The sequence below is a fragment of the Aricia agestis genome, chromosome 8 (genome assembly GCF_905147365.1).
Source record: "Aricia agestis chromosome 8, ilAriAges1.1, whole genome shotgun sequence".
NCBI lineage: Eukaryota > Metazoa > Arthropoda > Insecta > Lepidoptera > Lycaenidae > Aricia > Aricia agestis.
Genome location: NC_056413.1, coordinates 18,411,259 through 18,435,446, shown reverse-complemented (window position 1 = coordinate 18,435,446; position 24,188 = coordinate 18,411,259). Strand labels below are relative to the sequence as shown.

Genomic DNA, 24,188 nt, shown 5'->3' with positions numbered 1-24,188 from the left:
GTAGTTAAAAATCTGCTACAAGACGCGGACGCAGGTTGGATGGTTCTTCAGGAACGGTTTATTTGTTCAGATAAGTGACCATATTTTGTAAGCAATATTATACTTTCTCCAACTGTTTTTACTGTTGACACGTTGCAAAATTAGCTTAGTATTTAGTAAAAAAATGAAATTGTGATAACTATTATCGGTTATTTACAAAAACTTTAAAAGTAAAAGAAAGTAATATTACGTGACTTCCGACTTGTGACTTTTCGTATGGTCACATATAATGGAACGGACAAGTCACAACAGGCGGAAAGCATAAGGCTTAGTTCACATTTTAAATAAATTATTTTTTTATTCACAGATTTTATTAAGAAAATTGGTGATTTTTAAACTGGTACGATTAACGTACAAATATATTTTTTATTACTTATGTGTTAAGGTGACGCCGCGTTAAAGTAAAAACCGTTTTGGATATGTTTTAGATTGCTAGTTTTCTATGAAAGGCCGGCCCGGCCTCTCACAGAAAACAAGCAATGGAACAGCAAAAAATGGAAAGGGCGTAAGCGACAAAATAGTTTTGTCGCGTAATTTAAAAACCATAAATACATTTCATATAAGCTATGGGCAAATTAAAGTGTATGCTTGAACCAATCCATGTACATTTTTGGAAGCTTAAATCACTCTCCTCTGTTGGAAAAATAGGAATCCTTTTTTTTACACAGGTCTATTTGATTGATTATTCTGTGTTATAAAAGTTGACCAAACAAAGTGTTATGCTATGGGTAAATCAAAGACAAAGACATGATAAATACTGACAATGAACTTTAATTTCTTAGCTTTAGTCATTGAAAAATCGATATCGCTACAGCCAAATTATCAAGGCGTCGCCTTTACTTAACAATAACAAATATTTGAAATTTAAGTACCTAAAAGTTTTATTTTTTTAAATAATTTTGATTTTATTTCCACTACTTTTCTATCAGTAAAGTTGAAAATCATTTTGTGTCATTGATATTTTTAGATTTATAATAACTAGACATCGGATTATATGTATTGCATACTTGCATATGCAAATGCATATTATAATGTCACTTTTTAGGCGATAGTGCATATTTTGGCAATTTTGCATATTTCGGTAGTTTAACTTCTATGGGCATTAAGATGGCAATCGGAAAATGTTGGTAGACAATTATTATTGGCGTATAATAAATAAATAAAAACTAAAAAGGCTTTATTTCAAGAAATTAAAAATTTTGATTTTATGAAATTATAAAAATTGGCGCTTTTATTAATGTCACTACCGGAAAAGTCTTAAAAATAATAATAAATTTTAATATTAAGTGACTTTTGATTGATTGATTAAATACTGACAATGAACTTTAATTTCTTAGCTTTAGTCATTGCTGAGAAAAATCGATATCGCTACAGCCAAATTATAAAGGCGTCGACTTTACTTAACAATAACAAATATACTATTTAAAATTTAAGTACCTAAAAGTTTTATTTTTTTTAATAATTTTGATTTTATTTCCACTACTTTCCTATCAGTAAAGTTGAAAATCATTTTGTGTCGTTGATATTTGCAGATTTATAATAACTAGACATCAGATTATATGCATTTGCATACTTGCATATGCAAATGCATATAATGTCACTTTTTAGGCGATAGTGCATATTATGGCAATTTTTCGTTGATAGTGCATATTTCGGTAGTTTAACTTCCATGGGCATTAAGATTGCAATAGGAAAATGTTGGTAGGAAATTATTATTGGCGTATAATAAATAAATAAAAAGTCTTTATTTCAAGAAATTAAAAATCCTGGATTTTATGAAATTATAAAAATTGGCGCTTTTATTAATGTCACTACCGGAAAAGTCTTCAAAAAAATAATAAATTTTAATATTAAGTGACTTTTGATTGTGCATATTTTGTGCATATTTCGACCATTTTTCGTGCATATTTGCATGGATATTTCGGCACTTTGATCGTGCATATAATCCGATGTCATTAATAACTTAGGAATTCGTAGACATGTGAACACATCTTTATGATTATGAGATGTTCATCCCTCTAATTAATGAAGTTAAATCTATGAAATCAAAGAATTTTTTACTTTTATAAGTAGTGCAACAATAAAAATGTTTAAATAAAGGTTTTTGTGTTATAAAAACTTCTTTATATATGTTAAATATTACTTACTCATGTAAAAAAATGAAAAATAACCTAGTGGATAGGTCACATAGTCACACTATGGATTAAAAATAATTGCTACTCTTGTTGATCCTTGATATTATCAAATTTTTTTTTAATAAACAATTAAATATGCATTTCATTAGATTAAATTAACGACGAAATCCATTTATTGCTGTATTTTTTTGTATTAAATTATATTTTACATTTAGTCGCACAACGGAATCTGATTCGTCGAAAATTAGATTTTGTTTCAATAATATCAGAATAATATAACGTTTTCAGCGTTCTTTTTAACTTATTCCATTAGTTCAATATTTTTCCTTGTATATGACATTCAAATAAAGGTAAATAAATGACCTTAAAAAATATAGACATATTTTTGCAAGGGTACACGTTTTTTTGAAAATGCCCTGTTACGTAAAATGTAGTTATTTTATCAAGAATATCTTTACGGTCACGCTTAGTTACCGTAAAAATATGCCCTAAATTCCAACAAAATGCCAGAGAATCATAAAAGAAATTTATCTGATAGTCAGATTTTTGAAACAAAATGAAAATATTAAAAACTTTATAGTTACATTGTAGAATCTGTCATTCTTACAAAAAAAAATCTGATAACAATAATTTGTCCTGAATTCTATCAGAATGTAATCAGAAAGGGGATCACAATTCATAAACTAAATGCTTTGTGTCAGAATTGATAGGGAATCAGCTGCAATCGCTTGTGGAAGCGAACTAGATCCGCCTGTCATTGGTTAACGAGTTGCATTTCCTGCCGTCGAGTTCCGCGTGTTCACATGCCTCGTCACGCGCCCGGCCGCCCGCCGGCTGAGATGAGGCGCACAGAAGACAGACAAAATAATAAATTCAATAACGCCAAATAAGTGAAGACTGAAGACATTGGACTCGGTAACGGTGTTTTCGTGTCCTTAATCATACAAACGCATAGAGACAGCAGCTCATCTACTCGAAATTTCCGATAGGAGACGGGAACTCTATGGAACCATCCAGCCTCACCGATGATTCGAGAAGCTACAAAACACTCGCCTTCTGTCTTCTTGCATTCTTGCATTCTGTGCTCCGGGGGGAGACAAGTGAACCGGTTACGTGTCCATCGCCATGTGCAAACAGGTTTGCGTTTAGAGATATTTTTAGAATGTTATCGTCGGTAATGTTACGTTTCGAGTGCTGTTGTGAATTGTAATATTTATTGGTATTAAGATTCATTTCAGATTCGATCTAGTAACGGGCCTGAGACGAGAAGAACGACGTCGTGCTACGTAAGAATATCAGCTGACAGCTAGGTATATCATCAGCAAAACTGAACATTTAATTGGTATAACGACACCAACAGTGTCAATCACAGAAATTGCACGTCACAGAGACAATATAACGAGTGAGAACGAAGTAAATCGTGACAAGCGACGAGAACTAGAAAGCGATTAAGTACTCTCAAATCTCAATTAGGCAAATCGGACGGGTCGCCGCGCGCCGGCGATGTTACACAACGACACGCTTGACCGATACCTGGATTAGGTTAATCTGTTACGTCAATCTTTTGGGACACCCATTACAAAGCCAAAACCGTTTGAAACTAACCCGTCGATCGTGGAAATACGAGACACAGTAGATATTCTATTGTGTCTCGTTCACCGGTGAGCGTATGGGGCTTGTATCTCGATGAATTAAACAATGCTACAGTTAATACAGTAAGCGGAGTCATGCAGATATATTATGACTACAAAATATAAAGTGATCTCTAACATAAAGATTTAAAAGTAAAAAGCCAACTTTTCAAACATTGCTCTACTATGCCGTTTTTGGAACGTACGTGTAAAACCTTCACCAGAATAGAGCACCTACTTTAAATAATTTTGCTATTTAAAGCAATATGTGCACATCATATTATACATTATACATAATACATCATCTATTTTTATGGAAGCAGTACGACGGGTGGACAGGCGGCGAACCGCGCGGGTGATATACACTATACAGCCAGCAGCTCGGATGCGAGCTGATAGTAATTACCCGGTGCACGCGAGTTCGTGATGCAGACGGTTTCACTTTTAATGAATTCACACACCACGACAGCTAACGTTGTTTCGGATTTGTTCTGAAACTCTGTTTAATGTAACTTTACGATTACTGGAATGAGCTAGTGCCTAGTTCCTACCGAGGCAGACAATGTCCTCGGGTACAATTCTTTATCCAAATCTTTTTGAATACACAAACACGGCACGGCGTTTGAAGCAACAACTTTTTTTATAAAATAAGGGGCCAAACGAGCAAACGGGTCACTTGATGGTAAGCAACTACCGTCGCCCATGGACATTTGCAACATCAGAAGAGCTGCAGGTTCGTTGCCGGCTTTTTAAGAGGGAATACGCTCTCTTCTTGAAGGTTTGCAGGTCGTATAGATCCGGAAAAACTGCTGGTGACAGTTCGTTCCAGAGTTTTACAGTGCGCGGCAGAAAGTTACGCGAAAAACGCACGGGGGAAACGCAGTCAACAATTCGAGCGGTCCTTCGTTGGTTCATTATTTGCAAAATTAGGGGCCATGTTTAAAGAGCGAATCGTTTGAACGACTTCTGAAGCAAAACAATAACGCTAATGGAAAAATGTTTGGAAACATCTTATTGTTTGCATTGTTCAGTTTAGAAACACGGAAACTTCGAAATGAGCCGGTCGAATATCTACTAGCTTTTCGACGTTCTCGTTTCTCGGAAACCTAATATTATTTTCAATATCTTCTTTGTTTCGCATCGTCTGTTGGAAATAATCTGATCCCACTTCTGCCCCACGAGACGCTCGCTTTGTGAACATACTCGGAGCTCTATTTATCGCGACATATTTGTTTTTCTCGGTCAACAAGCTTTTGTGCTGCTATTTTATTTTTCTCTCATCTCTCGTTGTAAAGTTTGCACCGTACACGGGACGTTTTTGTTAGCTTTGTCATTGTCACGTTAAGAAAGTTGGCGCACCTAGGAAGATTTATTGTCTAGTTGTCTACCGGATCTTTTTAAATACCGTACTTCAATAACTTTCAATAGTAATGGCTACTAAGAAATACAAGAGTTTGTTAAATAAAATGATTTGTATGTATTGCCTAAATGCGCGTAAATATCTTTATTTATTTAAATTATATTTGTAAGCCCGCTTATATCCATATAACATGTTACATGTACATTCAATTTGACACGGGTGAAGTCGCGGACTACAGCTATATTTTTGTCGTATGTGATGTTTTGCTTATAAATTCATGTATTACCTGCTAGAGTGATCCTGGAAGTTGCCGCCGTCCAGCAGGCGCACCTTGGCGAAGAGCACGGCGGCCACGAAGGGCACCTCCGTGAGCTCCTCGAGGCAGCATTGCACGCCGAACTTGTACCGCTTCTTTTTCGTCATGAACGCCATGACGTCACCAACATGGGGCCCGGATCCGGTTCGCGGCGGATCCGCGCGGCGCTCGCTGCTCCCGACCGGTTATATCCGGCACCACCGCACTGCACTTCACTTCACATGTGTGTTTCACAACGCACTGCAAATGAACTTGTCACTATCTACGTGGATAAATAAACGAGGGGGGTGGATTCGGCATTAATGTTACGTCGGGGCCGCCTGCAGCCGGTCAGTCGCATGTCGCCTGACGTGAACCTGCAACAAAAATAACGGCTTTAGTGAATTGAGATAAAACGATTTGAAATCGAATATGGCATCTCAAAGCTCTACTCCAATTTGTCAAACATATACCGAATCTGGATCCATGTCGCCTCTACGTTACTAACGTTCAACATGAGGGAAATATTAATTTGACGGAGCAGAAAATTAATTTGCCTCGTCTCGGAAATAGAAATCTCCAAACAAAGGAGAGGTATTACCGCTATAATTCATCTTAATAATATCTTGAACAGCGCTCCCCGGCCCCCGCGGCAACACGCTGACGGAATAAAATGAGCATGTCGAAAATTCTATCAACGTTGAAACATTTTTAATGATACATAATTAATGATTGATTAGTATCTACGTTTCAATATTAAATTAAGTCTACAACTACTTATAACACAATAAGTGATAAGTGATAACGGACAAATAATAACTCCTTGTATGTGTTGAGTCTTCGTCTTAAACTTTGTTCCTCTGCGAGAAAGATATTTGGTTAAGTAATAAATTATTATTGTAGAACTCAAATTATCAGAAACCACGTGCACGCTAATAAGCGAACCCAATTCTGGCGGTCTAGAATGTAGATAGATAGTCGGCTGTATATACAGTATATTATAATATCTTCACATTGTTCACACCACGACTAGATATAACCAGAAACGATAAGCGTGAAGTTAATAAACTATTTGCACATTAGCCAGCAATGATTCCTTATTGTTCTGCAGTCGACACACGATGTTGTAAGGAAATACGTACAGCGAACAAAAGGTATGATCTCAACCATAATCTACTCTAATCAAGCGACCATAACAATTAACAGTTTTAAGACAATTGTATTGGTCTGGACACAAAGAGTTGTAAAGACCGCTATAAAAGTTGGTTTATTGAGCAACGAGTCCAATAATTATAACAACACTTTATCTACTTGATCAAGCTTTAGTCCTTTTTAAACGGAGACTTCTCGCATTTTATTCTGCATAGAATATAGACATAAGACACCTACAATCCAAAGATTATCACTTCCGCTCTAGTCTCTACATGGTTTCAAATTAACTAGAGGCGTAACTCTCGCAAACACCTTTTGCAACTTTTTAGTTCTTCAATTGCATTCTTTCTTTCTATAATAATTTTCTTTCTATAATAATCTGTTTTGAAATTTTACGGCACATTCTATGCCGTCGAATTTAAATTGATAAAAAAAATAGCATTTTTTTTTCTATGGACGCTTCACACCACGTCAGTCTGGCCCCGTGCTAAGTACCTAAAGGACTTGTGTTACAGGTACCAGACAACGGAAATATATTTAATACTTTTATACTATACATATATTTGAGATTTTTATTAAATTATACACATATTTAATACACATCCAGACCCGGGAACATTGAAAACTTTTTGTTCCGTCGGCGGGATTCGAACCCGCGACCCCGGCTTGAGTTACCAACGCGCACCACTGAGCCACAGAGGTCGTCATTTACTATTGTTGAATTCGTTGAATTACATTATGTTACTTATATTGATCTCAGTGTCTCAGCATTGGCATTGGCGCAACGCGGCGGATATTAGTACTCGTGAATATTTTAAATATGTAGACCGTACTCGTTTAGGATTTCCTAAGTAAATTATTATAATAATAAAATACTCCCAATGACCTCGTTTAAGTCCACACCACTCTACCCTTGACTTGAAACAAAACCTGGCTACTTGCAATAATCTAATGAAGTAGACTGTGGCTTTATCTCTAGCAATACGTCGACAACTATTTTTATTTTATTTTATTTGTTAGGAAGACTTACAGTTCATTAAACTTAAGTAATAGTAAGATGAAGTTACAATTTAGAACCAATTACAAGTCTTCACATATGAATTACAATTTTGAAAAGGAAATATTATGCTCACTTAAGGCTACCCATTAATCTACAGATTATGCGAACAACAAGATGTAAATTTACAGCGGTGGTACTAAGGTGACATTAATTTGGGAAAGATTTGAAATAAATATTCGCTAGATGTTTTCGTGTATTTCTAGCACTGGTGCAAAAGATGTCTATATCGTTATTGTTTTTAGTTATTTCATTGAGGGATGCACACGATCTGGGAAAGAAAGAGTTAACACGGAATCTGGTGTGAGATAGTGGGACATGAAGGGTGTTAATGTAGCGAGGATGCGTATTGTTGGGGACTTTAAGGTTTAATTTAGCCAGCAGTGGGGGACAGTTAATGGAACTATTGGCGATATTGATGAGGTAGGTAACATCACAGATATTTCTTCTAAGAGCAAGTGGAAGCAGATGGAGGTGGCTGCATAGGTTGTCATAGCTATAATTTTGGTATGTATTTAGTTTAAATCTGTATTTTAAAAATCTAAATAGTTTTTTCTGCACTTTTTCAATTTCATTTATATAATATTCGTATTGTGGGTTCCATATCTGGGATGCGTATTCTAAATTACTCCTTACTGGGGCACAGTAAAGAACTTTAATTGATTTAAGTCGAGAGAAATCTTTAGTTGACCTTATTAGAAATCCAAGCATTTTTGAGGCCTTGCTTACAGTAGTTTGGATATGCTTGTCGAATAGGAGTTTATCATCTAATATAACTCCCAAGTCGCGAACATTGGTCACCTGTTGTAGTAGCTGGTTTTTAATTTCATAGCTAGACTGAAATTTGTTACGCTTGCGTGTAAAAGAAATAAAACAACATTTGGATACATTTAGGTCCAGAGAGTTGTCTGCACAGTACCTAACGGTCTAGTCTGTACAAGTCCTCTTGAAGCAACATTTGGTCCGAAAGGTTATTAACAACTTTGAAGATTTTCATGTCATCCGCGAACAATAAAAAATTTGAATTACGAAAGCAGCTATCAATATCCTGTATGAAGATGATAAAAAGTAATGGCCCAAGCAGGGATCCTTGAGGGACTTCAGAGTAGATCTGGTGCCATGTTGAAGAGTATCCATTAACAACAACTGACTGTAACCTATTGCTTATATATGAGGTAAACCATCGAAGTAAGTTACCCTTTATACCAGCTCTAGCTAACTTTGATAAAAGTTTAAGGTGGTCTATTCTGTCAAAAGCTTTACTGTAATCAGTGTATACAGCATCGACTTGCTCTTGGTTGTCCATTCGTTCAGATACAAAATCAGTAAATAAGATGAGGTTTGATATTGTTGATCTACCCTTAATGAATCCGTGCTGTTGTGGGCTGAGTTGCGAACTTAAAGCTGGATAAAGTTGATTATACACAATTCGTTCCAGAACTTTAGCCAGTACACAAAGCTTGGAAAAGTAGTGCACAATTTCACGATGATGACGATGATCTGCAAGTTGACGAAGTAGGTGCTACACACCGCCCACACGGTACGTAGTGATTAAAGTAGTATTATGAAAACAGGAACCGCGAGTTACCGGCAAGCGATTTGTACAGGTAAACATTGTACATACACCTAATAGCCAACATCCACTCGCGGATAACAAGAACATCTTCGAAATTGCTTGACTTTACATTTCATTACAGGAATACTTATTTAACATATTTTAATATTAAAAGAAGTAAGTAGTGAATATAAAGAGAGATAAAAACCGGCTCTCTATAATGACGAAAAATGAAAATTGTGGTGCTCCTGCAATTAAGCTGATCAATAATTCTTACTTAGCAACAATTCCTTTGTTAGTGCAGTAGTACTAATGAACACTACTACAAGTACCAATACATACTCATGCAGGGGCAGCAAATAAAGCGGTACAATCTAATTAACTGAAGGGGTCAGCGGCGAGGCTGCGCGGCTGCGGCGGCGGATGTAATTACGCGTTTCGGGTGCACCAGGTCCAGGCCACCGTGTGCCGTGCTGCCCGCGGCCCGCGCACAGGAAAATCTGTTATAATTGTGCCGATTATCCATCGAGAGCGGCCTTCGCGTGCCCCCCATCGCGCCGCACGCGACCTCTTATCATCAGCATCCCGAGTGGACTATGCCACTAGTATGGTGTGCTGCTTGCCAAACATTACTGTTGAAACAGCTTTTATTACCTTCTTACTACACAATGTACGGTTACATACTTTCATACATTTTGAAGGTCTTTTATCTGAATAAATACATATTTTCCAATGTGCTGGACAACAACATGGAGAATTGTGTAGCTTTTCACTGTGCAAATATTTTTATTAGTTTAGGTTAGTACTTTTGAGCTAATAAAACTGTAATCAAATAGACTTGCCGGTAGAAATAAATCTAAAATCCCAAAGCAAGAAAATATTGTTCTGTCAACTTTAACCGTACAAAATATTTGTCTCTACAAATAACTCTTTCATGTTTACAGTTACTCCCATCCATTCAAAAATTTATTTAGTTTACTACGATATAAAACAAACGTTAGACATGCTTCTTATAAGCTGGCGGGCCGCCAACGAGCCTACGCGTTCCACCTCGTGCAAAAAAGCGAGATGCGCGCACGGCTCACATTCCTAAATACACGCTGATTGCTGAGTTGCTGACCGATGTGCGTCAATATTTGGATTATTATTTATTAGTTATTATACTTAGAACCATCTTTTGATCGCTGAAGGCAAATGGCGTACAAAACAATTCCATGTGTATTGTTATTGCACGTATTACAAAGTCTCGTTCTTATTGTAATATACTGTACAATCTTGGCACTTTTTTACCCGACTGCCAGGAGGGTTATGTTTTTGGTTGCGTACTTCTCGTTGAAACTAAAAATCATCCACAGTCCACATTTGATAGAGAGTATTCCTCTTCCTTATCATTTATCAATGAAAAGTCGCATCTATGTATCTTACTTTGCCAACGAGAACTTTCGCAGCTCGCTTCCAAAGTTTTTGACTTGACATCATTTCTTCAGTCAATAAATATGAACCCTCGCATAAAACGTTAATAATGTGTAGGATACGGGGTGAGTCAGCCGTTATCGTGCCATTGGCGCCATGGCAACAGATAATAACACGCGAAGGGGAATCGACTGATACTTATTCAAATGAACGTACAAACGATGTACAGTGTACGCCAGACTTTTTGGATGAAATGAGACGATCTAAACGAAAAAATAAAGACCGCTTAATAGCGCTCCGATTTTTACAGGCAACGTCCCACGTCAAAAATACTAGCCCGAAGGTGTCCGAGTGAGATGCTAAAACTGTCTTGGAATCAGCAGCACGAAGTATTTCTATCTTTCCCAAGCAAATATAAAATTATATGAGCTATATCAATACCAATAATAATAAACGTGATTCCAAACGTTCAATGTTGTTTTTTTTTTCAAACCTATCCCATACTTCGATATAAAAACAGAATACTGTATATTCTATTAATTACCTCTGTAACATCTAATTCCTAAGTCAAGTTTTAAATTCCGCATTTTTTTTAAACTAACTTAGAAATAGACATCTTTTGAGAAACCACAAAAAATGACAATACCGACGATTCTGATACTGTCCATATTCAAATAAGTTTGTGTCGCAGTGTAATAAGTTGTGATGTGTCACCACTTTCAATAGCTGCGGAACAAATAGGAGACATTATTCACAATATTCGCCAGCCGGTGACGTAAGACGCGCATTGTTGCCAGAGATTGCACCAGTTTGTGGAGATCGATATTCTAAAAGATCGTGGAACCTCCCAGTTTTTTTATATCAATTGTCGCTTGGACCGTAGACAGTCTTACCCGCTCGAGACGGCTAGCGATCAACGCAACGTTCGAGGTATAGTCATAGATTACTAAATAGTGGTATGGTGCAATTTTGCGGCTATGAGACCTATTACTTTTCCCAAGATCTCGCATAAATTCGTACCCAAAATCATGCTTTTACAGAGTCAAAGCTACCATTGGCAATACTAATAAGGTTAAAGCAGATGATATAATATGATACAACACGACTTTCATCGCAATATGTGCAGTTGAATCACAGCCTTATGTAATACGGTGCAAATTAAACTCATCACTTTTCTAACAATTAGCTGGCGGGCATTTCAAATTAAAATTAATTAATACGCTACTATGATATTATATAATAGGATCGGTGTTAATAGTTTTGCTAATAACAACTTAAACGTTCTCTTCCCCACATTACCACACGGCCACGTCGCTAAACAATTACAGGCAATTAAAGAAAAACTTCTTCATCTGAAAAGTAAAATATTTTTGACAAAAATCAATACCACGACCTGGGGACGTCTAGAATACCAATCGTAGTAGTTTCGGGTACCATTCAATTTAGGTTTATAGGTAAGTACCTCAATAATTGAATATAAATACAAGTATTACAGCAATATTACACTTAAGTCTCTGCATTCACTTCTGCGTTTCAATGTTACCTTATCTGGCGAAAACATTAATTGAGCAAAACACACAAAACAATAGATAGAGCTATCATCATGCGTTCCGTTATCAACGCAGTATGTAACACCTGAGCTTTATTGACTCTGTGACGCAATCCAAGACGTGCTCGACTGACGGAAGATCGACCAATCAGAGGTCGACACGTTTCAACTCCTGTGCAACTGCCTTGAGTAGATTCTACGCTTTGATAGTTCCTCCTGGTATGATTTGTCTTAATTCTTATGAGAGGCATTCGAGTCCCATTTTTAATCTTACAAGAAGAGATACAGGGTCTGACCGTAATACCTGTGGCCCTTTCAAAAGCGTAGAGAAGTTCATCGGGGGTTTAAGTTGGCAAGCCCGGTGCATACAGCTTAGTATTACGGAATCCAAAATAACTGCAGCAACCGCTGGGTTAAAGGAAAATGGGTTGACTTGTAATGCTTTAAGTAGTCCCTAACTTTAAGACTTGCGAATTCGTTCCATAAGTTACGGATAATTGCAAAATAAAAAATATAGAAGTTTATCGTTAGCACACTCATATCAGTTGTAACATAAAATAACCTCATCATAACTAAATATAGCATCAACATAGCCAATAATATGTAGATCGTGTTTCATGGCGATAAGATGAGTATCATTTCAAATTACAGCATTAAATCCACTGATAAGGGGAAGTCCCCGGAGTTAAGATTCGGATCGTGTCCCACGAACACATAAAACTTTATGGTCACTTATTTATTAACTAGTAGCGACGTTACCGATTTGTCACGAATGAATGTAGGCAACTGAATTTTTTAACGTCTCTACTCTCTACACCAACCTTTCCCAAAGTGGGCGATAACGCCCCCTTGTGGGCACTGAAGGTCTGAAGGGGGAGCAGTGTGGGACCCAGAAAAAAAGATGGGGGCGTTGTGTAGAGGCTTGGGGGGTGATTTGTTTCATCAGGATGCATTTTAAATTGAAACAAGGGGGGGCGCTAAAATATAATTTGTTCTTAAAAACAGCTGTTAAAAACAGGCTGTAGATAAAATAAGTTTGGGAACCTCTGCTCTACACTATGAATATATAATCTTGTATGTGTGTGTCTGTGAAAGCAATGTAATCAGTTTACACAAAATAATACAAATAGCGCTTATCTAATTTTTGCTGCCTCATGACATAGAATGTATCAATGACGAAAAGTGTAGATAAACATCCGTATACTTACCTCTTATCATTTGCACTAGATTGTGAAACTCGTTTCAGCCGCTAGCCGCTACACTCTGACGTCGAAACGATAGTTTCTAAGATCTCAATTGATCGCTATAATTGCTAAAACGACAGCACAGAGTTGACATTTAAAGGTTAATAAATTAAAATCAAATAAGGTACCGACTTACCGAGCCACGCCGTTTAGCAAATTGCCAATTAACTTTCAGAATTGGTTTTAAATCATTAAATATCCAAGAAGTTAAGCCTTCCAAATAATATTATTATGTAGATTGTAGACGGCACAATAATTAACCGTAATAAGGGTGTGCTGGTACTTAGGAGCTTATGCACACGTGTGCTTCTTCGTCTTAAAATTAATTGAAATCGTGTAGCAATCGTGGGGCATAGAATACTTCTGTAACTCCCATGTTGCCTAAAACCCGATTGATTTCAAAAGTTCGAAAGCCGTAAAAATGTGGGACACGCAACACTACGGAAATGGACGATGCAGTGTGACGCAAACGCGATCGAGTGTTCTCGGAAACGACCAGCCGAGATATTGACGATTAGACGACCCATTAGAACACCTATTGCACGTGGAGATCGTGCCGCAGAGCTGTGATCAGCGATACCGCCGATTGAGGTCACCGGGGAACATTATCGTGAGCATCTGGCGTGTATGGCGGTAAATGAGACAGACCGTTCATTATATTCGTTTCGTTCGTTTTTTTTTATTTTATTTAATGATTCTTTACCTTTTTATATAGTTTTGAAATCAACTTTAATGCAACAATGATGCGGCTTCATGCTATAGTTGCACTATTGATTTGTATCGTCAGCTGGCGTCGACATCACCAGTTTATATCGATACGCATCATCAGATCACGCCAAAATGCTACTTTGCAAGCATGTTTCCGTATTTTATATTTAGACCACTATTTTTACAACAAAAGCAACAGTGAAACATGCAGCACGAATTCCTGCATCGAGCACAGCGGAAGAAACGCATAACTCCTCCACTACCCATGTAATTACAAGTATGAGGTAACGCAACATTATCCCTACAAAAGTAGGACACACACAATAAATTCTAGAAATAGAATCACGTGAAACGTTGGCGGAAATACAAGTTGTTTAACTTTACAATTTATATGGAGCAATTTAAAAATAATAACTTCCCGAACTAGTTTCCGGCTCTATCTGTGAAGCCCACTACTACCGCAGACAATTCATTTCTTAATTTAATCAAGTATGACCAATATAAAAGAAATATGTCTTTATAAACGAAACTTGCTTCTACGGTGGTTTTCTGGTCATACAAAGCGTAAACAAGGAAATAATTAAATGAGAATATTAGATGAATAGATAATATTATATAAGGAGTCTATCAGTTAAAGATAGAAATTCACCGTATAACTATCACCATGATAATTTGGGATTACAAAGAATGCTTGACATTTTAGATTAAGTATTCACCATTTTACGAGATTAAAATAAAATTATTAAAATTTTAGAAGCGCGGACCGAGGCTCTAATAAATCTAGGCCAGCACTGAAATTCAAACTAAATAAAAAATGAGATCATCTGAAACAGAACACGGCATCAATAAAAACAGTGAGGCTCCAGCGTCACCGCGCGACCACATGTACAGCAGTGGTTTATAATTGATGACATGTGAGTTGTGACATCACAGCAGTTATTATATGGAACAAAGAGGTTAATAGAAAAACGTGTTTGTTGTGGAGTAACGACGATACGGGCCATCCCTAATGAGTACAGCTGCCGCGGCCGTGGGCAAAACGAGAGAAGTAACATAAATTGTAAAAAAAAAGAAAACTATAATGCATATTATACCTATTCATTATAGTTTAAAAATCATAACAGAACACTGGACTGTACAAGGTAGTATTAAAGGACACGAAGTAAAACATAAAGTTTCCAAAGGTAATGCTACAGCGTAATCAATTACTCTTGATTAATGGGAATTAGTTCCCAGCTATTAATAGAACGGAAACGGTAATGCAATCGGAGCGACGAAAGTCACATACTGATCACCAGACGGCTGACCGCAGGGGGAAAGTCGCGGAAAACGGAAAATGATCTGGTATGTTCTCACAGCCAGGCAGGATAAATTCTGTCAAATATCACATATATAATATTTTAAAATATTACATTTAAAATTGAGCGCAGAGTTACATACCCTTTAATGAATACATATTTAGATAAAACAAATATAGCGTAAAGTAGCTTTGGCAAAAAATAACGCTGTATCACAAAACTGATCAAAGAATCTTTGTGTTTCAATTAAGCCCTGGTACAAAGACCAGATCAAAATTCCAAAAAGCAGCAAAAATTTTTCTAGTATTTATTAAAATAGGACACATCTTCATGTCTCTTGGTAATTGTGGTCGAACTCAATAAAGGAGTAATTTGGTACGCAGGTTGTCGACGATATTGGCTCTAGAGTCTAGATAGAGGGATCGATCTAGTATCGTATTGGAACATATTCGATGTGGGAGATAGCGTCGCATGGAATTTGATAATCTGATATTGGATCACAATTCACGTCGGAGTAATAGCGTTTGAAATTGAGTAGAACAGACCATTTATTGTATAATATGACATCTAGAAACTAGACTTTTATGATATAACTAGCTGTCCCGGCAAACGTTTCTTTGCCGTATAAAGTATTTCGCCCGTATTATTTTATTGAAGTGACTAAGTAAATAAGTATGTCACCATAGCAACGTCCATCGCTATCCCGTCGCACAAACAATGGTCGCTGTCAGTTTCGAGTTGTAATAATTTACTATTATTTATTCAACAAATTCACTTATCAATATAAAAAGTACCCATTAGCCAATTCTCAGACCCACTGAATATGCATATAAAATTTGGTTAAAATCAGTAAAGCCGTTTCAGAGGAGTACGCGCCCTAACATTGTGACACGAGAATTTTATATATAAGATGTATATTGTATATTCCTACATGTACCAGATGATAGGTTTTATATTGTTTTACTTTTTCTGGACAGAATATTCAATCAATAAGATTTTTAGGAACAGGTAGGTAATGTTTAGATATCGTTATCGTTAAGTTAATGATACTTAATAATAATTATTTATTTATTTTTATAACGATTAGTATAATTAATATAGTAGCTGTGATCTTAATATAAAATTTTATCAACAAAAACTCTGTTAAGTAGCTCAAACGTAAAGATGGAACAGACAAACATACTTTTGCAATTATAATAATATTAGTTTGGCTTAAGCCCGTCACATACTTAGCTATAATATATATTAATATACCGTACTATAATATATATTATAGTAGCTACCAGAAACGACGATTCTGCATTGCCAACCGAGCTGTTTCACGGGCTGCTTCACTTTGCTCTCGTGATTGAGAAGCACGAAGTCGAGCCATACTATTGCGGCGCTGTTCACGTGCAATTTCTTGTTCTTCTTCAGTCCTTTCATTTGCAGTATTTTGTATTCTTCTTGCATTACGGCTTTGTCGGGAAAGATTCGATCGTCTTGGTCGCGGCATTATTAATTAAACTTCACTTCACTTCAATCCACTTGTTAATTATTTATTTAATAGAAATAGTTTTAATATTGATTTCTTACAAATATCAAATTGTCATCCATACGTCATTACATAGCTGTCATTTTACGTCAATTACACATAGACATAATATATACTGTCGTAGGTATATATTATGTCTATGCAATTACATAGCTGTCATTTTCGTTTTGTTATTCCAAGTCTGATTCTTTTTTGTTATACCACGTTTTATAGTGACTGACGTTTCATGTCAAGTCACACAGGAACGCTGTCGAACGGGATAAAAAGTATCCTATGTCCGTCTCCTGGCTCTAAGCTACCTCCCTACCAATTTTCAGCCAAATATGTTCTGCCGTTCTTGAGTTATAAGTGGTGTAACTAACACGACTTTCTTTTATATATATAAGATCATATTGGTTGTATAAGTCAATCTAACAAAGGAAAAGCTAGTGTAGATGACTGAGTCTTTTCCGATAAAACCCTGGTTTTTACTTTTCCCGAATGGAGCGTAAAGTGTTAACAAGCTCATGGATAGAATAAACTGGATTCCTGCAAGTTGGAGTGGTATATTGCAACACGTTTTGTTTACATTGGGTTTCACCGTCAGCATCAGATCCTGGCACGCCAAATACAACCGAAATAATTAACTCATCGCATAAATTATCCTCACAAAAACATAAACAGCGATTTCGACTGTTAACAGGATCCATGAGAATATCCGTTAGGTGCACGTGTTCGCCTATTCAGTTTGTTATAATTTACAACTTGGCGCCAGCTTAAGTCTATAGCATTTGGTGATTTTTTACCCTCCGAAGGCAAGTCGTTGTAGCCCTGACGTCACTGCGACCCTTGCGGATGATCTATTGTGACTCCAAAAAAATGGTGCTGCACGGTAGTCAAACAAACTGGTGTAAAAAGATGTTCGAAAAGTCGCTGATCAGATCGAAAGAATAAATCGTTTAGTGAAAGCAGTCGGAGCGTTATTTTCAAGCAAAACAGTCGAGGAAACATCGAGTTACAGTAATATAGCGATTGTTCGAAGCTAAATCAAATTAAATACGCTCATTAACTGCCACGGAACTACTGCGCTGGTGATGTATACTCCTATGAAGTGTTGCCCGAGGTGATTGCGAGTAATATCATCAGAGTACTTTTAAATACACCAGTTTTTCGTTCAAACTTTAAATTTAATATTCTTGGCGCAACTCCGTTGCGCCAAAACTCGTTTATCGCGCGGGAACCGTACATTTTTCCGGAACAAAAAGTATCCTATATCCTTTCCTGGGACTCAAGGTATCTCCATGCCAAATTTAAGCAAAATCGGTTGAGCGGTTTGGGCGTGAAGAGGTAACAGACAGACAGACAGACAGACAAACAGACACATTTTCGCATTTATAATATTAGTATGGATAGCATAGCCCAAAGATTAATCATTAAACAATTTACTAGGAAGTTTGATAAGATAGAGCATAGATTAATGTACAATACAATATATTATACTCGAGTGTACTTATTAGAAACTTTTATCCCTAAACATAGCACAATAGCAAAATCTAAATTTAGTACATAATTCTCGGTAGCAGCGTAGAAATTTCAATGAATAAAGAATTATGAATTATGAATGAAATGGCACAGACCACAACCGGAATAGTATAGGCGAGACGTGAGAACCGATAGTTTACGAGATTCTGCGCGGAAACCACCTGACAATCACTGTTGACGATAAGTGGTAACAAAAACATGATGCATCGGGGTAGAACTACACTGTAGATTTAGCTTGACTCGACTTACAGAGTCTAGATATAGTACTAATCAATTATGAACTAAAACTCAAAGAAACAGAGCATTAGAAAAAATTATAAATTGCATACGTAATATTAGCATGCGATGCAACCATAGCGACAAGTTAATCAATAAAATGCCTGCTATCCCTGCAAGCAGAAAAATACAAAATGCAAGGAGCTCTACATTCGAGATGATCCTGTAGCCTCGCTCGGACGCCCGAGGCTGCGGCGCAGGTTCGAACTGGATGTTAATACATAGTTATAAATAACGCTCATATCGCCACCGTCCGCCGGCCTTCGAGGCGTGAACTAGCCTAGCCCTGCACTGGTTTTATAATGAAAGGAATCTTCTGTCCAATAGCGCTATTATGTATAATACATACAATATATTATATAGATCAGTATTTCAAAAATTCCACCAACCGAGGAAACGGCATTGAAATTAATGACAATAGCGTTTAAAACTGAAACTCAATCTGGGTAGAAATAAAGAAACCAAGTAAAAACCGTAAAAGTAAGACTAAACGATAAAAACTAAATTAAATAATAAATATGTAAGAATGTTATATCCAAGGCTTATCTGTTGTTACATGTTATCATGATTGCAGCCGACAGCGGTAGATTTACGTTCTAAAAACTGTATTACAGTACAGAACTGTTTAGCAAGAGCTGTAAGAATCTCATGTAGAACATTGCTTTCGATGGCGAAATCGTCCGAAAAACCATTATGTGACGTTTTCAAATCCTTTAATCTGATCAGTACATTAGACCAGACATTGAAATGACGGGGAATAATCATGTGGTGTACTGCAATCGGACCGACGCAATGCACCGTGCACCGGCGCGGCCGCCGGTAAGCCGTCGCCCGTCATACTGCACGGCGAAGGTCGAGTGGTATCGCCTTATCGCTATCGAGCCACTTGTGACGGGCTATAAACACCCACTTCAAAATTATCGCGTCAAAAGCGTTTTGAAACAACTTTCATTGACGCGTGTCTGTTATGTTCTGGAAGATTCACAATTCCGAATGGCTAGAAATATGCCAATTGCCACCCACACGAATCAAAAGGCGACGAGGTAAATCTTATAAAACGAGAATCTTCCCAAGGCGGGAGTGCTCCAATAGTATCATACGTAATATTAGAAAACCTCTTTACAAATTGGGTCACACTCAGAGCTCGCAGAGTCGATGTATGCAGTATGGAACGACACTTTTTCCAACCGGTTCTTAAACTTCTTAATCTTTACAATTTCTAGAACTTGTGACCTTGACGTACTGCAAAATAAAATTAAGACCGCTCAAAATAAATACGACTTCCAGTTTATAAATACGACTAAAACGAAGGTGTGACTACCAAACATTAATATGCAAATATTTTATTCGTCGAAAGTTATTCAGGAACCCTTTGTCGAGATCAGCCGGGTGCTATAATTTGAGTTGGGATTTAGCGTTGGGGGACAAGGTCGTTGACCCAGTCGATTCGAGCTGAGTCTAGACTTCGAGTCGTTGCGCTGGTAATATCCTACCTACCTAATAGATACGCATAGGATTTGAATAAAACGACATCGAAAAGTTTCCAATGAACTTACTTTAGAGGCTGAAAAAATAGAGTTTCGTCTATACTCACAAAGTAGGTATATTGTTTGTACAACCTTATAAATGCACACGGCAGTATATAAGTTGAAATGCACACAATTCACATGTCATCGAACTACTGTTACTTCCTGCTACCATTTCGGGCACAAACGCACCGCCCTGCAAGTATTACTTTGTGTTACTGTAGCGTTACCTGTTGCAAGACGCAGTGGCCGAGGCAGTTAGCGCAATCGAGGGCAACGATTAGGGTCAGCCGTCAGCCGAAACCGCGACAGAACTAGTTCCGAGCTGCCCGCGACCGCCGACCGCCGCGTACGGTAATATATCTCTGCCCAATATAGCCGAAATTAGACAGTATCTCTACAATGAGAGCACAATGCCTGGCCATACAATGCACGTCTTCGGAAAAAATATATACATCAAAACGGATGTCTGATCATCATCGCATTAATTTATCAGAAACTCTGCTAAGTACTCTCAACATTTGCGGATTCATCACTTTATAAGGTCCTGCAATAGCACTCTTTTCAAACGTCGATGCGCATTATTTTATGGGCGCATTTCGGGAGGTTCAAATACATGGCCGAAACGCCCCGAGGTACTTCCACTCCAATTAGTGTAATTCCGATCCAAATTAATGCGGCAAATGCCAATTACTGATCTCGTGATACCATTTGGGCGTTCCAGTCGAAATATTTGTGAGGAGCTTTCGCTACTTATCAGTTCATCACAAATTGACAAAATCAATACTGAGTACCGTATCTAGGTTTTTTAATTGATTTTTTATCCGATAATGTATGCCCCTAGAAATATATCAATGGTTTTGCCAGTAGAGATTATTGGCTCGTGTAAATTGTGCACATCAAAACTTTAACGGTTGTTATTTTAGAAATTAATATAATATCACCAAAGAAATACGCTACAGTCGCAAATCTCTGAACTGTGTTGGTGGCAGACGCCTATGCAAAGTATTCCTTTCAACGGCACGTAGGCTTGGTAGCAATTTTTAATAGGATGCATTGTGTGTAGACCGTTCAAGGCAATATATTAAGAGAAACTTTATTCAAAGTCACGGGCTATTAGGACATAGTTTTGTCACCCATTCGAGCGCTCATCTTTTTCCTTTGACACGAACCGTTGCTTCATTTACCAATATTAATGGTTTGAAGCATGCTCATTTTGTTCGCCCCGAGAGGCCTTATAAGGACCCACCCCACCAAAAACATTTCTTGTAGAATGTTGCCGAGATGACCACATATTAAGGTTTACCCTGCACCTGTGAAAAAGATATGAGATCTCATGTTACCGACGCGGAGGTGATGCGAATATTTAGTTTCTGATCTGAAGTTAGTAACGAAACAGCCGAGCCATACATATTTACTGATATGTAGAATTAGTTAAACTTAGGGTCAGTAGAGTTAGGCCGTTCAGAAGCTTGGCTCTACATGAGATCTCTTATCTTTTTCACAGGGTAAACCTTAATATGTGGTCATCTCGGCAAATTTTACAAGAAATATTTTTGGTGGGATTTCAGTTCTTTTTGTAAGTTGATTCTTGTAAGTACTTATTTAAAGGTTTTTTAGTTACTGTCTGCAGTATTCTAATTCATAAAATTGGTGAAAGTCTAATAATATATACTTAAACCTCCACCCCCCCCCCCCCATTTTAAAGTTACAAGTTTATGTTTTTTTTGTTGTTGTTTGTTGGTTGTATACTAAACTGAGATTATATACCAAATTTCAGCTTTCTAGCACTTCAGGAAATAGCCAAACATTTTGATGATCATCATTGAGTCAGTGCCGAAATCCGTGTATCTTAGATATCAATAAAATCTAATGTATAAGAGCTATTCAATTGAGACTTTGTATGTTTAATTAGTCTACTATTGACATCATATCCTGAGAATATGAACTATCTGGTACATCGGAAACAAACTGTATGAGGGTTCAAAAAACGACGAAACACTTCGAGAAAATGTAAGTAGTGCCTCGCACACTTCGCTTGACTCATCTCGGCGGGTGCACTACCGTGCACCCAGATAGACAAATTTCAAGTTCTATGAAGAATGCATTGAAAACAAACATGAAACAACGCACAATCCTGAATGGCGCTTCAAAAGTTTCTGACTTTAGACTCTACATTATATACTTATAGCGCATCTGAAATGAGAGTGTGTCGGAAGATCTTTCTTTAAGGCTTGTACCCGTATTTCCACAAGTATGACTTATCAAATACACAATAATGTAATCAGGCGAGACCTATCATGAGGCGACATGAGCACCAAGTGTGACGAGACCAAGGTCGCAATTCGATCCATGCGCGAGTTTCCGCAATTTTTTCCCATTCATCGTTCACGCCCCACCAGGAAACGCTAATAATTGTCGTTTTAAATGCTTAATTGTTTTGTTATTATGGTCATTTGTTACCACAAACTGTTTAGGTTTGTGGTAACTGTTGTTTAGGTGAGTAGTTAAAAACTTTGGACGCTTTTCAGTACGTTGTTTCTCTTAGGCTCAACCGCGGCACGTGAACATGGCACATGCATGTAAATGTTACTACAAAGTACAAACAGAGAGGTCTAGTTTAAGGAGGTAAAGAGTCAAATAACCCGCACGGTTAGAGTTGATTTTGCACTGGAAAAGTCCGAACACACGAATGTTTGTGAAACTGAAGCCGCCAAACGAAGCCAAACAATTCTGTTGTTAAACATCTAGACCCCGTGTTTATTGTAAACATCAGCGCTTATCGCTGGCAAATTACTGCTGTTTAGCCTGTTGCCTCTTAGCCCTCATTAGGCATTATAGAAAGCGGTGTTAGTGGGCCCCGGCTAGACGATCAATTTGATTGTGCAATATCATCGAACAATATTATTGAATAGGTAATTTATTTGGCAATAAGATTGAAAGGCGTGTTCAATATCAACCCTAGACGGTCAATATTCAATAATATTGCACATTACGTGATGTTGCACAAAAAAAAATGATTGTCTAGGGGCCCACTTAGAAATGTACTATACAGTACATATAATATAAGGGATTTGAGTCTTGACATTACGCATCAGGTGGTAATATCAGAGTAGACAGAGTAGTTATGTCTATTGTGGTAACATGGCGCTTGCGATGCCAGAAATGTCAGAAATCAGAAGCTGCTAGACTGAATTGTAATGTTATAACTTAGAACTACACACATAGCTCACGTGGTTGCTGAGGTTAAGGTCACATTTACTATCAATACTAACAAAAATATAGACCGAAAACCAGGTGAATTAATTGACACGTAGCACCAGAACAATGAACTTTACACCGTATACAATACAATATAATATCGCTTGCAGGCGACCACCATACGTGACCATACTGTCAACACGTACGTGCTTCCCCGAGGCCCGTGATCCCACCTGCTGTTACATAACCATCAGCCTATATTCCGTGCCTGATTGCCGTTACATCATCACCAACCTTCAGGCTCATAGCGGTAGAGATAAGTCATAGTGGGACTAGCACAATAACATGGTACACTTTACAGACTAAACGAAGTAGAGGAGAACTTGGATTTATGCCCGAATCCTGAGGTTTTTTTGACAGGAGTTTATCTATTCACTAATGATTTTAATTGGCTTACATCAAAATATTAGTCATTAAACAACTCTGAGTAAGTATAGAACAAATATTTAAAAAAAACTCAGAAACCAGGCAAAGGCGTTTCATGTAAGGACTGCACCGTTCCTCAGATCAGATTTTTCATAACAGTGATCCATTCCATTTAAGGCATTCGGCTTCGCAATAATATTTTCGTAGCTAGCAAGTAGTAGGTCAAAACTGTCGCTACCAAATATTTCTGGACTAGTCACTAGGGCAT

At 37.3% G+C, this 24,188-nt stretch overlaps 1 protein-coding gene across 2 annotated transcripts in view; it reads right to left on the bottom strand.

The window, feature by feature from the left end:
• The window catches only part of LOC121729282 (protein FAM102A), a 74,249-nt gene that overhangs the window by 39,476 nt on the left and 10,585 nt on the right, over positions 1–24,188 (bottom strand). For both annotated transcript variants that reach the window (XM_042117745.1, XM_042117746.1), the window contains exon 2: positions 5,452–5,837. In XM_042117745.1, coding sequence (XP_041973679.1) covers positions 5,452–5,597 — 146 coding nt within the window. In that variant the 5' untranslated portion in view covers positions 5,598–5,837. The remainder of the gene's footprint in view (positions 1–5,451; positions 5,838–24,188) is intronic.